The 14,386-nt window shown below is 45.0% G+C and overlaps 1 protein-coding gene across 1 annotated transcript in view; it reads right to left on the bottom strand.

Annotated features, from left to right (window-relative positions):
• Frem3 (FRAS1 related extracellular matrix 3) overlaps window positions 1-14,386 on the bottom strand; it is a 70,789-nt gene that overhangs the window by 21,260 nt on the left and 35,143 nt on the right. Inside the window, 4 exon segments of the mRNA XM_031340434.1 lie at window positions 1,002-1,127; window positions 1,358-1,532; window positions 1,535-1,593; window positions 11,566-11,712. Coding sequence (XP_031196294.1) covers window positions 1,002-1,127; window positions 1,358-1,532; window positions 1,535-1,593; window positions 11,566-11,712 — 507 coding nt within the window.

The raw sequence follows: 14,386 nt of genomic DNA, 5'->3' as shown, positions 1-14,386 counted from the left end.
TCTCTCTCTCTCTCTCTCTCTCTCTCTCTCTCTCTCTCTCTCTCTCTCTCTCTCTCAGCCAATCACATAGGACAGCCCTTATCTCTCTCAGCCAATCACATAGGACAGCCCTTACTTCAGCTCTAGCTTCCCCACACCATCGTCTTGAGTTAGGTCCCACCTGACATCTTTTCTCTGCTTCCCACTGCTGTTTTCCTGTTCTCCCTGCCTTTGAATACTCTGCTAAGTGCACGAGGCAGACTGCCTTGCTCTAGTCAGAACTAAACAAAACCTTTTTCCACGTGGGTGGTAATGAACCTAAGGGGTAAGATTCAGGAGAGTTAATCTCCCTTTACACAGAGAAGCCACAAAGAATGGGACCATATCTAGAGGCATTCAAACTCCAGATCTCAAGGTCGGAGGCTATGTACAGTTGTAAGATTGCAAGGTCAAAGAGACAGAGTGACCTGGGCTATTTCAGTGTTGCTTTGAAGACACACTAGTAAAGGTCTTATCCCTTGCTTGTATTTCCTATCAGTTTGTAGCAACCATTTCACCTGAGTGTCTAATTGGACTTTCACAAAACCTAGTGAAGCTGGGTGGTGGTGGTGCACGCCTTTAATCCCAGCGCTTGGGAGGCAGAGGCAGGCGTATTTCTGAGTTCGAGGCCAGCCTGATCTACAGAGTGAGTTCCAGGACAGCCAGGGCTGCACAGAGAAACCCTGTCTTGAAAAAAAAACAAACAAAAAAAGCAACAACAACAACAAAAACCTAGTGAAACATTGAGAGTAGGCGTTCTTGTTCCAATGTTGAGTACATTTATCTCTCTGCTCGGTGACCAGCTAGCTGGAGGCACTGAGCAGAGTCAGCCAAGGAGGAAAACTGCAACTCACCACTCATAGCTGAGCATGGTGTCTGATGCTCTGTCTTCCGCCTCTCCCACACCCAGAATCACCACATCCCCATTCTAATAGTCCCATTGCCAGGTGCACTCCCTCCCGACTCCCCACGGAGTCTCAGACCTGGTCCAGTAGAACAGATGACCGTGAGCTCCTGGCTCGTGTCTCCAGATCTTCTTACATGAACCAGAAACTCCCCAATAGCCTCTGCCAGTTTGTATTCTGCCTCTGGAATGTAAACTGTTGATTCTAGAAAAGACCAGAGAAGACATTTCAGCAGGATTAAAATGCCAGGTTCCTGGTATTTTTCACACCTATGCAGAAAGAAGCGTGGAGCCATTGGCTCCTATGTTTGCAACATGATCAACAGCATCATTTACGAGAAGGGTGGCAAGTATTTGTATTAAGTAAAAAAACAGGAGATTTGAATTTAGGAGATCCCCTCGTCTTTCCCCCTTATTAAATCATATGTGGCATACCATCTTCAGGATCTACAATTTCAACTGTTGCCATCTCTGGAAACTCCAGTGCAGCTGCATCAGGTTCAGAGAGCACAATCGGGAAAGCTTCTGAGGTCTCGTACTTGGTGTCAGGTATAATAAGTTCCACCTTCCAAGTGGCTGTCGACTGGCCAGGATTGAACTGGATCGCGGTGTAGGAGCCTTTCCTTTAAAATCCTTATTTTCTTCGGCAGTGTCTCCTTTGGTTCCAACGCCTGAAGAAAAGCCAGAAAACAACATAATACTAAGGGCTAGAAGGAATATTTTTCATATTTTTCCCTTCAACATGTTTCTATTGTTGACAAACACAGATAACATAGTTGTTGCTTCTGTTTAGTGTCTGGAGAAGACGTTCGTGAACACTGCTCCCAGCTACAAGAGTGAGCTGAAGTGAACTGAGTCAGGAGGAGAGCAGCGAGGGAGGGAGGGAGGGAGGGAAAGAGGGAGGGAGGGCAGGGTGCAGCTCAGTGCTGGAGCAATGGCTAAGTATGTGCCAGGCCTTGAGTTCCACTACAAAAAAGACAGTCTACTGTTGGAAAGCATGAAGGAGGAAGGACAGAAGACAGATTGCCGCGAGTGGATTTATTTTGTTTGTTTATCTTACATATATTAGCCCATGACATCTGATTGGTCAAATCCTGGGAGTTTGAAGATGAATGAGAACTTAACAGCTCCCAGAAAGCTCATTGTTTAAATAGAATGGAGTGGAACATGAGCCCTGTGGAAGCTTGGGTTGCTACCCATCAAGGAGTGCCAAGGCACAGCTTGATATATCAGTGTCTTCAATAAATATCACTGAGAAAATATATTGTGACAATTTCAATTTCTGTCCTCTCTAAGTAACTCTATCTATCTATCTATCTATCTATCTATCTATCTATCTATCTATCGAAACAGTGTTGAACCCCCTTTACCGTAGGGAGGAGTGGGAGGAAACTCCCAACTTCCTGGTCCCACCATGGGGACCCGAAGTCTGAAAGCCACCTCCCCTGATACCACGGTGGCTCTCCTGCCAAGGGTATATGGGCCTCTAGATGATAAGGGAATCAGGCTATGCAATATTGGCCGTTCTCTTTGGCCAACTTTTACAACTGGAAGACCCAACATGTTTTCTTTCAGATAAGCCCAAGGGGCTGATTAATTTCTTTGAGACCATTTTATTTACTAATCAGCCCACCTAGGATGATATCCAATAACTCATGGGAGTGCTCCTCACAACTGAAGAGCAAGAGAGGATAATGCAAGGAGCCAGAAAGAATACCCCCTCAGACATGGGTTTTCTCTGACTGGACCTGACTGACACTTTAATAAAGCAGAAGGTAAGGAGCACCTGAAGGTCCACCACCAGACTCCATTGGCAGGTCTCAAGGGGCCATACGAGGACCCACCAATTTGACCAAGGTATGTGAGGTTAAGCAGAGACCAGATGAGTCGCCTGCAGCCTTTTTAGAGAGGCTTATGGAGGCATTGTACCAATATACACCCTATGACACCAGCAGCAAGAAGCACAAAACTACTGTGATTATGGCTTTTTATAGACCAGGCTAGTAGAGATATCAGGAAAAGGCTTCAGAGGCTAGAGGGACTACAGGATAAGCTGTTGAGGGATTTAGTGTAAGTGGCTGAGAAAGTCTGCCATAACAGGGAGGCAGAGGAGGAGAAGGAGCAGAGAAAGAGAAAGAAAGAAAGCGATAGGGAAGGAATCTACAGAGAGTCCTGATTACAGTACCTAGGGAAAGCAGAGAAGAGAGACAAAAAACCCCTTGAAAAGGACCAGTGCGCATATAGCAAGGAGAAGGGCCACTGGGCTGGAAAGTGCCCTAACAAACGGAAGGTAGGGTGGGAAATCCCAGGCCTTGGGAAAAGCACTCCCAAACAGCAAAGGTGTTAGCCCTGGGGAAAGATACTGTCTAGGAAGGATGGGGTTTAGACCCCCTTCCCAAACCCAGGGTAACACTGAGTGTGGAGGAGAAACCCACTCAATTCTCTGTGGATGCAGGGCCTCAACACTCGGTCCTCCTCCAAGCCAATGGTCCTGTTCCCAAGAAAAGATTCTTCGGTCCAAGGAGCCACTGGCACCAAAATGTAATCTTGGACTACCTGAAGAACAGTGGACCTAGGGTTGGGCTGGGTATCCCATTCATTTACGGTCATCCAAGACTGCCCCTACCCTCTGTTGGGACGATTCTTACTCTCCAAGATGGAGGCCCAGATACACTTCCTGCCTGATGGGCCACAACTAACTGGGCCAAAAGAAGAGCCCATGGGCGGAGGAAAGACCTCACTGACTGACCCCTGCCAGGAGCTGAGGCTACCTGCTTTACAAAAAAGAACAGTTTTCTCCATGAAGGTCAGAGATAAGTTGGTGCTGCAATGGTGGATGGCACAAATGTCATCTGGGCTGAACCTCAACCCCCTGAAACATGAGCGCAGAAACTGGAGCTAATTGCCCTCACCAAAGCCTTGGAACTTGAGGCTGGCAAGAAAACTAACATCTATACGGATAGCAGGTATGCCTTCGCCACAGGCCACCCCCATGGGGCTATATACCAACAGAGAGGACTGCTCACATCAGAAGGAAAAGAAATTAAAAAACAAACCAACAAACAAACAAACAAACACCACCAGGAAATCTTGGATCTCTTGGATGCCCTGATGAAGCCAGCAACTGTGAGTGTTATTCACTGCTCAGGATATCAGAAGAGACTCAGTGGTCTGAGGCAATAACCAGGCAGATCAAGTGGCTGGAGAAATGGCTCTGCAGGAACCTAACCAGGTTATGGGCCTGCAAGAGACACCTGCTGGGAAATAGGACTGGATTATAGGATTGCCTCAGAATATACTGAAGAAGAAAGGACTCAGATTGCTAGCCACCCTACCAACTACTACCTAGAGAAGGAAGGGCAGTGGTACACAAGAAGGAAAACTATACTCCCCAGAAAGCAAGCAAAAGACTTACTAGGTCAAATGCACAGATGGACTCATTTAGAGGATAAAAAGCTTGTCCAAGAAGTTAAGGGACCTAAAGTATATATAATAGACCTCAGGTTTTGGGCCAGAAAAGTAGTAGAACAGTTTAAGATGTGTTAGCAAGTGAATGCTTATGCTGCCAAGAGCACACAGGGCAAAAGACCTAGGGGAGAACGACAGGGAGTATATTGGTAGGTCCATTTAACAGAAGTTAAGCCAGGAAAATATGTTTACAAATACTTTCTAGTGTTTGTGTATACTTTCTGTGGATGGATTGAGGCTTTCCCCACCAAGCAGGAAACAGCTACAGTGGTAGCCAAGAAGATATTAGAGGATTCCTGAGGTTTGGAGTGCCCAAGGCAACTGGATCTGACAATGGTCCTGCTTTTGTTTCTAAGGCAAGTCAGGAATTGGCAGAGATATTGGGGACTAATTGGAAGCTCCATTGTGTGTACTGTCCCCAGAGCTCAGGGCAGGTACAGAGAATGAACAGAACCCTAAAAGAGACCTCAACTAAATTGCCCTTGGAGACTGGTGAGGACTGGGTGGTGCTCCTTTCTCTGGCCCTGTTCCGAGCTTGGAACATCTCCTACCATTTTAACCTGACCCTTTTGGAGATCCTGTATGGGACCTTCACTCCCTTGATCCTGGCTCTTGATACCCCCAAAGTGACTTTTCAAGCTGACAGGGATCTTATGGCTCGATTGCAAGCTTTCCAGATCAGCCACCAGGAATTCTGGCCTAAACTTAGTGCCCTGTATAAAGGAGGTACCCCAAGTTGGAGATTGAGTATATGTTAAGAGGCATCATGCTGAAAACTTGGAAGCAAAGTGGAGAGGGACATTCCTGGTGTTGGTGACCACCACAACTTCCATTAAAGTGGATGGAATAACTGCCTGGGTTCACATTAGACTTGCACATGTGGCTGATACCAATTGGATAGCAGCCAAATACCTAAGCAATCCCCCTTCTGCAAGATCAGAGAAACCATGAGATAGCTCTGGTGTATCTTCTGGCACTGAGTCTCAGCAGTCCCTATGACCCTACCAGGGTGACTTGGAAGGTGCTCTCAATCACTGGGGATGTGGCTTGGTCCACTACAGAGGAACACCTCCATTGTGTCTGGTGGCCAGACCTTGTCTTTGATCTCTGTGATTTAGCAGTGGGACTTGACTTCTGGGGTGTCCCCACCCTGGAGACACAGTTGGGAGGGAATCTAAACCATGTCCCAGAAGTGGCCTTGGAGGGTGGGGCTTAGGATGTGGACCCAAAGTTGAGGAGTGTCCTGAGAGAAACCCCCATATATGTATGGGAGAAGCTGGCAGCAGGCCCATCAGTGTGGGAGGACCAACCACTTTTTCTGTTCTACATGGGGGTGTGAAACATTGGGAAGCACATGCTGGAGACATTCCAGGGGTAGTTAAAGATTCAATGACCAAGATGAGAGAAGGGCTAGCCAAGCAGGAGAAAGAGGACAGAGTCAGGGTGGGTTTGAGTCTTGGATTAACTCCTTACCCTCATATCCACCTTGTTAGAACCCCTAATTGTTCTCCTGCTATTGTTGACCTTTGGACCCTGCATATTGAACAAGTTTATAGCCTTCAGAAAAAAGAAAATAGGAGCAGTGCAGCTGATGGTCCTGTGCCAACAATATGAGACCCTAGGACAGGACCTGAAGAATATGAGTTAGTTACCCAAGACACCTGAGTGTAGCTTTAGGATTGAAGCATGCACAAGAAAAAGGGGGGAATGAAGAGGTCAGCTCAGGCACCCCTCCCTTCCTAGAAGAGAGAGGTCATGAAGCATGTAGGCCAGAAGGGAGAGGCTGATTAAGCCCCTATTACCTCATTCCCTAAAGACCAGTCAGTTTAATGGGTGCACTGTTCCACCAATCATATTGTGCCTAGTTGCTTATGCTCTATTCTGCCCCTGGAAACTGTATAAAAACTGGCCGAATGGGCCACCTATTGTTGCCACCTCTCCTTCCAGTAACAATAAATTCCTCTTGCTTTTGCATCAATCCCCAGCTCCACGTGGTTCACTCAGAGGGTCTCTGGAAGCTAAGGCTTGTCAGAGTCTTACACTATGTATCTATCTATCTATCTTTTGAGACAGTGTTTCACATAGTCCAGATTGTCCTCTAACTATGTAGCTGAGTATGAGTTTGAACTTCTGAACCTCTTGCTTCCATCTCCCAAGTTCTGGGATTATAGGTGTGGACCACCATACCTGGTTATATTTAGTGCTGTGGATCTGAGCCAGAGCTTCCCACATGCTAGATAGTCACCCTTCCAAATGAGCCTACCCCAAGCCTGCTTAATGACTTTTGATTGTGAGGTAATTTTTAGTAACTTTCCAGACAGTTAGATTATCCCTAATAATGAAAATGGAGAGGTAGGGAGTAACTGGAGGAAGTAGGAATTAGTAACTTATGAAAGAAACTCATCAACAATAATAAAAGCAGCAACTCAGCAATACATAAAATAGCCAGTGTCAGACACAGTAGTCAAGACTCATTGAAGAGCCAGAGCTGGAACAGGGAGCTTTATTTCTTGGCACTTGTGTTTCTTTCTTCTTGTAGACCATGTGATCTGCTGCTGGACCTGGTCTGAGTGGTCTGGGGAATCAGGAGGACTTCCAGGAGCAGTAGACTGAGGCATGTTAGAGGCAACAACAAGAGGTAGCTATTACAGTCATGTCTTAGGGTTCCTGCCAGAGTGGAGCCAGCAATCTGCTGGAAAAGACTGATAGTAACACACAGGCCTCTTCTGTGAGCCAGAGGATGGCAAGTGCTATAAGGGTGCTGGTTTAGGTGCAAGGGAAGGCCTCCTAAGCATCTGTCTCACATAGCCAAGCACTCACACACACACACACACACACACACACACACACACGCACACACACACATACACACACACACACGCACACACACATGCACACGCACACACACATATACATGCACACATGCACACACATACACACACGCACACACACATGCACACGTGTGCTCACATGCACACATACATGTGTACACGCACACGCACACATACACACACATGCACACACACATACACACACATATACACACACATACACACACCCACACACACCCACGTACACACATACACACACACACATGCACACACTCCTTTAAAGCTGGAGTATGGAAATCCCTTCTGACATATTAATTCAAACTCATAAGTAGGCCTTCGGTGACAAATTGCAGAAGCCAAGTCCCAAAAGAGAAAGGAGGTTTATTTCAGCAGAAGGTCTTGGCAGCCATCCCAACCACACATGATGAAAGGACCTGAGGTATGGATGAGGCTTCAGCTGACCGAAGAGAAACCCGTCCCTAAAGCCTCTTGAATAGCTCCTTTCCTTGATTAGCTAACTTTTTCCTGCATTATCTTTCCCTCCTGCTCCCCTTCTAAGCCTGTCTGGGAGGCTCTTAATGATCATTTGTAAAATATAAAATGTAAAATGTAAAATGAACGACAACCACAAAAAAAGGCGCATGCTTTTGATCCCAGCATTCAGAGGCAGAGACAGACAGAAGAATCTCTGTGCATTCAAAACCAGCCTGTGAGTTCTAAGATAGCCATGGCTACACTGTGAGATCATGTCTTGAAGCTGCCCATGTAGGAAGAAAATGAAGATAACATACCCTTGTTTGAGTTCTCGAGAGTGTATAAAGGTAAAATGATTTCTGAAGGCTGTGGTAGCTAACAGTGTTGTGAACATGTAGTGGGTTCTTAGAACAATTATTATTAACTATTAATGATGACAACTGGATCCTCTCTGTTGGCCCTGCCTATGTGTTTACTCCAAAGAGCTATGTTTTGCTGGTAGGTGTTTGCAAAGCATAGAAAATTTGACACTGAACATGTCCTTAAGCAAGTTACAACCTCAGCGCTGGGTTAAAACAATTATATATAATTAAGTAATTAAAGTTAAAACAGCAATTAAATAGAAAATAATACTTCAGAAGAATAATGTACTAGAACTAATGTATTAGAATGTGAGAATATGTTACTCTACACTTAAAGGCGATTTTAAAAGAAGTTCATTGCAGCTTTATTCGTAGTAGACAGAAACTGGAAAAAATCCAGATGTGTCCCAACCAAAGAATATACAAAGAAAATGTACATCTACACAATGGAGTTTTCTCAGCTATTAAAAAAAATGACATCACGAAATCTGCAGGCAAATGGATGGAACCAGGAAAGATCATCCCGAGTGAGGTAACTCAGACCCAGAAAGACCAAGATGGTATGCACACATTTATAAGTGGACATTAGCTGTTAAACAAATGATAATCGTGCTACAGTCCACAGACTCAGAGAAACTAGGTAAAGAGGAGGGCTCTTAGGGGTGTATGGATCTTCCTGGGAAGGAGAAACAGAACAGATTTTATTGATGGACTGGGGGTAGGTGGGATCAGGATTGGGCGGTTGGATGGGGTAAAAGGGTGGAAGGAGAGAATTTGGGGAGAGACAGCTGGAATTGGGGGGCACTTGGGAGGGATCAGCGTGGAAACCTAGTGCAGTGGAAATTTTCTGGACTCTATGAGGGTGACCCTAGTGAGGATTTCTAGTAATGGAGGATACTGAATCTGAACTGGCCATTTTTTGAAGCTAGGTAAGGCTTCCAGTGGTGGGACTGGGTTACGTTCAGTTGAGTTGTTAGCTGAGGACATTCCGTGGAGATCTCCTGTTGTGGATTGCTGTTCATATTTTCTGCTCCCTCAAGAGGGGTGCACGTACTCTGGTGAGGTCAGGTGAAATCTTAATTGGTCAGATAAGGCTAGAACATGTGATTGGGCAGTGGAAGGAAAAGGTGGAGCTGAACGTTTTAGAGAGGGGAAGAGGAAGGAAAAAGACAGAGATGGGAAGATGAGAAAGATGGAGGATGAAGAAGATGGAGGAAGATGAGCTGGGCCATGTGACCTGAAGGAGCCACAGGTAGCTGGGGATTTCATAGATGGAATATAGAGCAGTGTAGGGTACATCTGCCCAATCTAAGTGTGCAGCTTGTATTTATAGTAATTGAATTTTATGTTCTTTGTGCAGTCATTTTGGGGCTGGAGATTTATCGTTATAAATTTGGCCGGTATATTACAAAGTCTCAAGTGTTATCATTTTACAGGGCTAAGGGGATCTGAGTGAGTGGTAGCTGGATTTCTGCAGGCTAGCCACAGAGGGTGGATGGCTTGGGAAGATCGGAGTGGCTTGGCAGCAGTTGGTCATGGGATCCAGGGCAAGACCACCACTTGGGGCTGGCCATGGAGGTGGGTGAGACCGCAGTTGCTGGCAGTTAATCAGACTTAGTGTGAATTTTTTAAAACCACATGCTATAGTCTCCAAACAACCCAGGCTCATGCTAGGACAGAAAGTCACTCTCTGAAAAGTGACAGCAGGGCCCCACTGCCGAGGACAACATCTACACAGCTCATTGAATATAGAGAAGTCATCTAATGCCTGCATGGAGCCTTCACCAGTATGTTCTAGTCTCTTTGGTGAAGGGTGGTAGTCCCAGGCTATGAAAAGAGAAACCTAAACACCAACCCAGCAGCAAAACGCTGGACCTATAGCCTGTCCTCCCTGCAAGAAATGCTGGCATAGAAGTTGTGGGAATGGTGATTCAATGTTTGGTTTACGTTGAGACCCACACCATAAGAGGGAGTCCATAGCCCGCACTGACTGGATAACTAGGAACTGGAGACAGGATAGCTCAGAGACCTAGGTAAGAACCAAACATGGCTGGAAAAAATCAATTAAATGACTCCCAACAATTAAATCATTTCTAATGTTATTCTGCTATACTCATGAATTGGTGCCTTGTCTAGTTCTCATCAGAGAGGCTTCCTTCAGCAGCAGACGGGAGTCAGTGCAGAGACCCACAGTCAGACATTATTGGGAGAGTCTAAACTGGAGGTTTTAATTAGGCCCTCCCATCATTGATCAGGGAATCCCATGGAAGTGGGGGCAAAACGATTGTAGGAGTCAGAAGGGATAGAGGACACCGTGAGAACATGGCCCACTGAATCAACTAAGCAGGGCTCACATGGGCTCACAGAGACTGAAACAGCACGTATAGAGCCTGCCCGGGTCTGTACCAGGTCCCCTGTGCATATGCCATGGCTGTTAGCTGGGTGTTTTTGTGGGACTCCTGACGGTAGGAGCAGATGTGTCCCTGACTCTGTTTCCAGTTCTTGGGACTCTTTTCCTCTTCTAAGGTTGCCTCCATGTGAAGGCTTTAGCCTTTACTTACTGCATCTTGTTTTGTCCTTTTTGGTTGTTATCTCTTTGGAGATCTGCTCTTTTCTGAAGAAGAAATAGAGGAAGAGTGGATCTGAGAGTATGGGAAGGTTGTGGGGAACTGGGAGGAGTGGAGGGAGCAGAAACTGTGGTTGAGATATATCATATGAAAGGAGAAATTTATTTTCAATAGAAAAAAAGTTGGGTGAGCTGGGGATTGTGGGATGTCTAGGAAATGTCTCAATTTTCTGGAGCCTGATATGGCTGTCTCCTGAGAGGCCCTGTCAGAGCCTTACAAATACAGAGACAGATATTTGCAGTCAACCACTGGACTGAGCACAGGGTCCCCAATAGAGGAGAAAGGACTGAAGATGTTGAAGGGGTTTGCAACCCCATACAAAGAACAACAATAGCAGCCAACCAGACCCCCCAGAACTCCCAGGGACTAAGCCATCAACAAAGGAGTACATATGGCTCCAGCTGCATATGTAGCAGAGCTTTGTCATGCATCAATGGGAGGAGAGGTCCTTGGTCCTATGAAGGCTTGATAGATGCCCCAGTGTAGGGGAATTGAGAGTGGGGAGAAGGGAGTGGGTGGGTGGGTGTAGGAACACCCTCATAGAAGCAGGGGGAGGGAGGATATGATAGGGTGTTTCTGGGAGGGAAGGAAACCGGGATAACACTTGAAATGTAAATAAAGAAAATATCCAATAAAAAAAAAAAAGAAAAGGAAAATCATATAATCTGTTGGAACGAGGAAACCACACAGAGAAAGTGATCACAGCATATCAGCTGTAGCTTATCCTGTAGTGCACACAGCACAGGTTTCCTGTATCTTTCGTAGGCATTTCCATCAATACAGCCAATGACTCTCTTCTAGTCTGCTCTCCTGTGGCTGTCTGAAGCCCACACTTCAGGTCTCTATACCCTTTTGCTGACAGCCAATCCCAAGCTACTTACTAATGACAGATGTGTTTCCAAGGTATCCCCTGCGGGTGAGGGTCACTTTGAAGAATGCGGAGTCTTCAGCCACAATGTAGTACTCTTTTTCCAAAGAAATCCAAGCCCATTTTAGATGGAAAGTTTGATTTCTTAGCTGGTTTCCTCCTGTAAGTGTGAGGGATAAAGAAGGTGTGAGCAGAAGCGATGGAAGGAATAATGATCAGGACCTATGCATTGTTCTGGGTTCTTTTGTAGAGAAGAAAGACTTTATTTTCTAGAGAACATTATAAAGGCTTAGGGGAAGGATAATATAAATTGTTGGTCACAAAGTAGATACTTAATACATGTCAGTTATTTTCATCAGGGTTTTTATTTATTTAGTCTTAATTTTTCATTTGTGTGTGTATATGTGTGTTATGTATATTTGTGTGTGTTATTTGTGTCTGTCATGTATGTATGTGTGTGCAATGTGTGTGTGTGATATGTATATGTGGTGTATGTGTTTGTGTGGTGTGTGTTTGATGTATGTATGTATGTTTGTGTGTGTTTGGTATGTAGTATGTGGTATGTGTGTGTGTGGTGTGTGGTATGTGTGTGTCTGTCATGTGTGTATGTGTGTATGTGTGTATGTGGTGTGTGTGTATGTATGTGCATCTGTGGCATATGTGTGTGTATGTATGTGTGGTATATGTGTGTGTGTTATGTGTGTTTGTGTGGTATGTGTGTGATGTATGTATGTATATATGTATATATGTATGTATGTGTGTGGTATGTAGTATGTGGCATGTGTGTGTGTGGTATATTTGGTGTGTATGTGTTGTGCGTGCACATATGTGTGTGCATGTGTGTGTATGTGTAAATGTGTAGTGTGTATGGTGTGAGTGTGTGTGGTAGGTGTGTATATGTGTGCAGGAGTGTGCACGTATGAATGTGCAGTATATGTGTGTGTTGTATGTGTGTGTGATATATGTGTGTATGTGTGTGTGGTAGGCAGTGTGTGTGGTATGTGTGGCATGCAGTGTGTATGTATGTGCGTGTGAGTTTTTCTCTGTATGGATATGCACTGTGGGTGAAGGTGCCAGAAGAAGACAGCAAAGCCCACGGAGCTGGAGTTGCAGGCCACTGTGAGTTTCTTGACTTTCATCACAATTGTAAAAGAACATAGGCTTGATTTCCACCAGGCTATCTACTCTTGGTAGGATATTTCTTTTTACTAGTAGCTAAATCATTTAACTTTAAAATTTCTGCTAGCCATAAGAACAGCCCCCACTTTCATCACAATCTTTCAGTTCCAAACAGTCTCCCCTCCCTTTGCAAAGCATTCAGCTTCAATGACTGCTTCTCTCTGCCCAGCGGCCAGCCAAGGCATTGCTATTTACTATGTTATAAGTTAGTCTGCCTATCCTGGAGCAAGATAAGTAACGGAAAGTGCCCTTTCCTCGCTCAGGCTGAGCTTATCAGTCCCCGTGGCCTGACCGACCTCGAAGGCAAGCCAGTGCTCTCTCTCTACAGGCCCTCGTTTGTTGTGGGACCGCCTATCAATGCCTTCCTAGAGAAACGAGGAACGTCAGAGGTGTTCATTAGAAAAGCCTGCGTGTCCAGACATCAAGGGACGTGTGTCAGTGTGATAGGAGGAAGAGACAGATGAAGCCAAGAGTGAGGCTCATCTGTAGGCGCTTGGAGGCTGTTATCACGGACAGTGCTAGATAATTCAGACCTCAGAAACAGAGACGCAAACATCTAAAAAAGAGTTTGCTAGAGCTTCAGTGTAAGGATATACGCCACAAGTGCATACAACGAGACACTGTGAAGAAAGAAAGAAAAAAAGAACTAGTCATGAAAAATAAAAAAAAAAAAACCTCTAAGTGCTGAGAGAGCCTCAGAGCATCCCTTCCCCAGAGATGATCCCTTCCTCCTCCCTCTGGAATATTGCTCATGACCCACAGACTGATCTTAAATAGGTACCCTTTAAAAGATGTTAAAGACATATCATGTTTGAATTAAGTATGGACGATATTTGATGCTATGGCTGGCCTATCCATGATGCTACCGTTAAGAGGTGCAGTCTACAGTAGTGCTGAGTCCACTGAGCCGTGCCTTTGAAGGGAATATTACTACTCCAATATACTGCAGCTTCCAATGCTGGGAACCATAGGAAACTTCTTTTTATTTTGATTAGATACTTTGTTAGTTAAGAAAAGCTCCCCATCACAACTATTAATGGAGATAAACAATCAATTGCAGAATTTCTAACCTTCTGAAGTGTCAATGACTGCTGTCTAAGTTTGAAGGATTCCAAACAGTCTGCCATAGTATTTTTGGTGGGGGAGTGTGCTACTCTGTCCCTTCCACAATGTGACATCTTATCAGATCTATACCTGAGGGTGTGAAGTCCTTTTCACCTCTTGGGAAAGTTACATTAATTCATATCAGATTAATGATACCTATATGTGAGTATCTGAGCTCAAGGATGCAGTCTAAAACGTCTATAAACTTGAGAATTTGGTGTAGATACAGAGAGCTTAGGTCATGAATGCGTGTTGTGACAGGCTATATACACTGTCAGCCATTTCTCTGAACCCGAGAGATCAGAGTGCCAGGGCAATACCTTGTTAGCCTTAGGGTTTTGAAGCCGTGTCTGCTGGTATGGAAACTGGCTCAGAATCAAGATAACTCGTATCTCACTAAGGAACTTCATTGCAGGAGCCAAGTCAGATAATCCTGGAGAACACGCATATAAAAATACACTGCAAACTAGCTGAGAATTTTCATAGAAAAATATGGGTCTTTGTAGAAGTGCTTGGTTCTACAGTAGAAATAAAAGTTTTCAAGAATAACC

The sequence above is a fragment of the Mastomys coucha genome, unplaced genomic scaffold (genome assembly GCF_008632895.1).
Source record: "Mastomys coucha isolate ucsf_1 unplaced genomic scaffold, UCSF_Mcou_1 pScaffold22, whole genome shotgun sequence".
Lineage (NCBI taxonomy): Eukaryota > Metazoa > Chordata > Mammalia > Rodentia > Muridae > Mastomys > Mastomys coucha.
The sequence above is the reverse complement of the archived record's forward strand: the minus strand, read 5'-3'. Positions and strand labels throughout refer to the sequence as shown.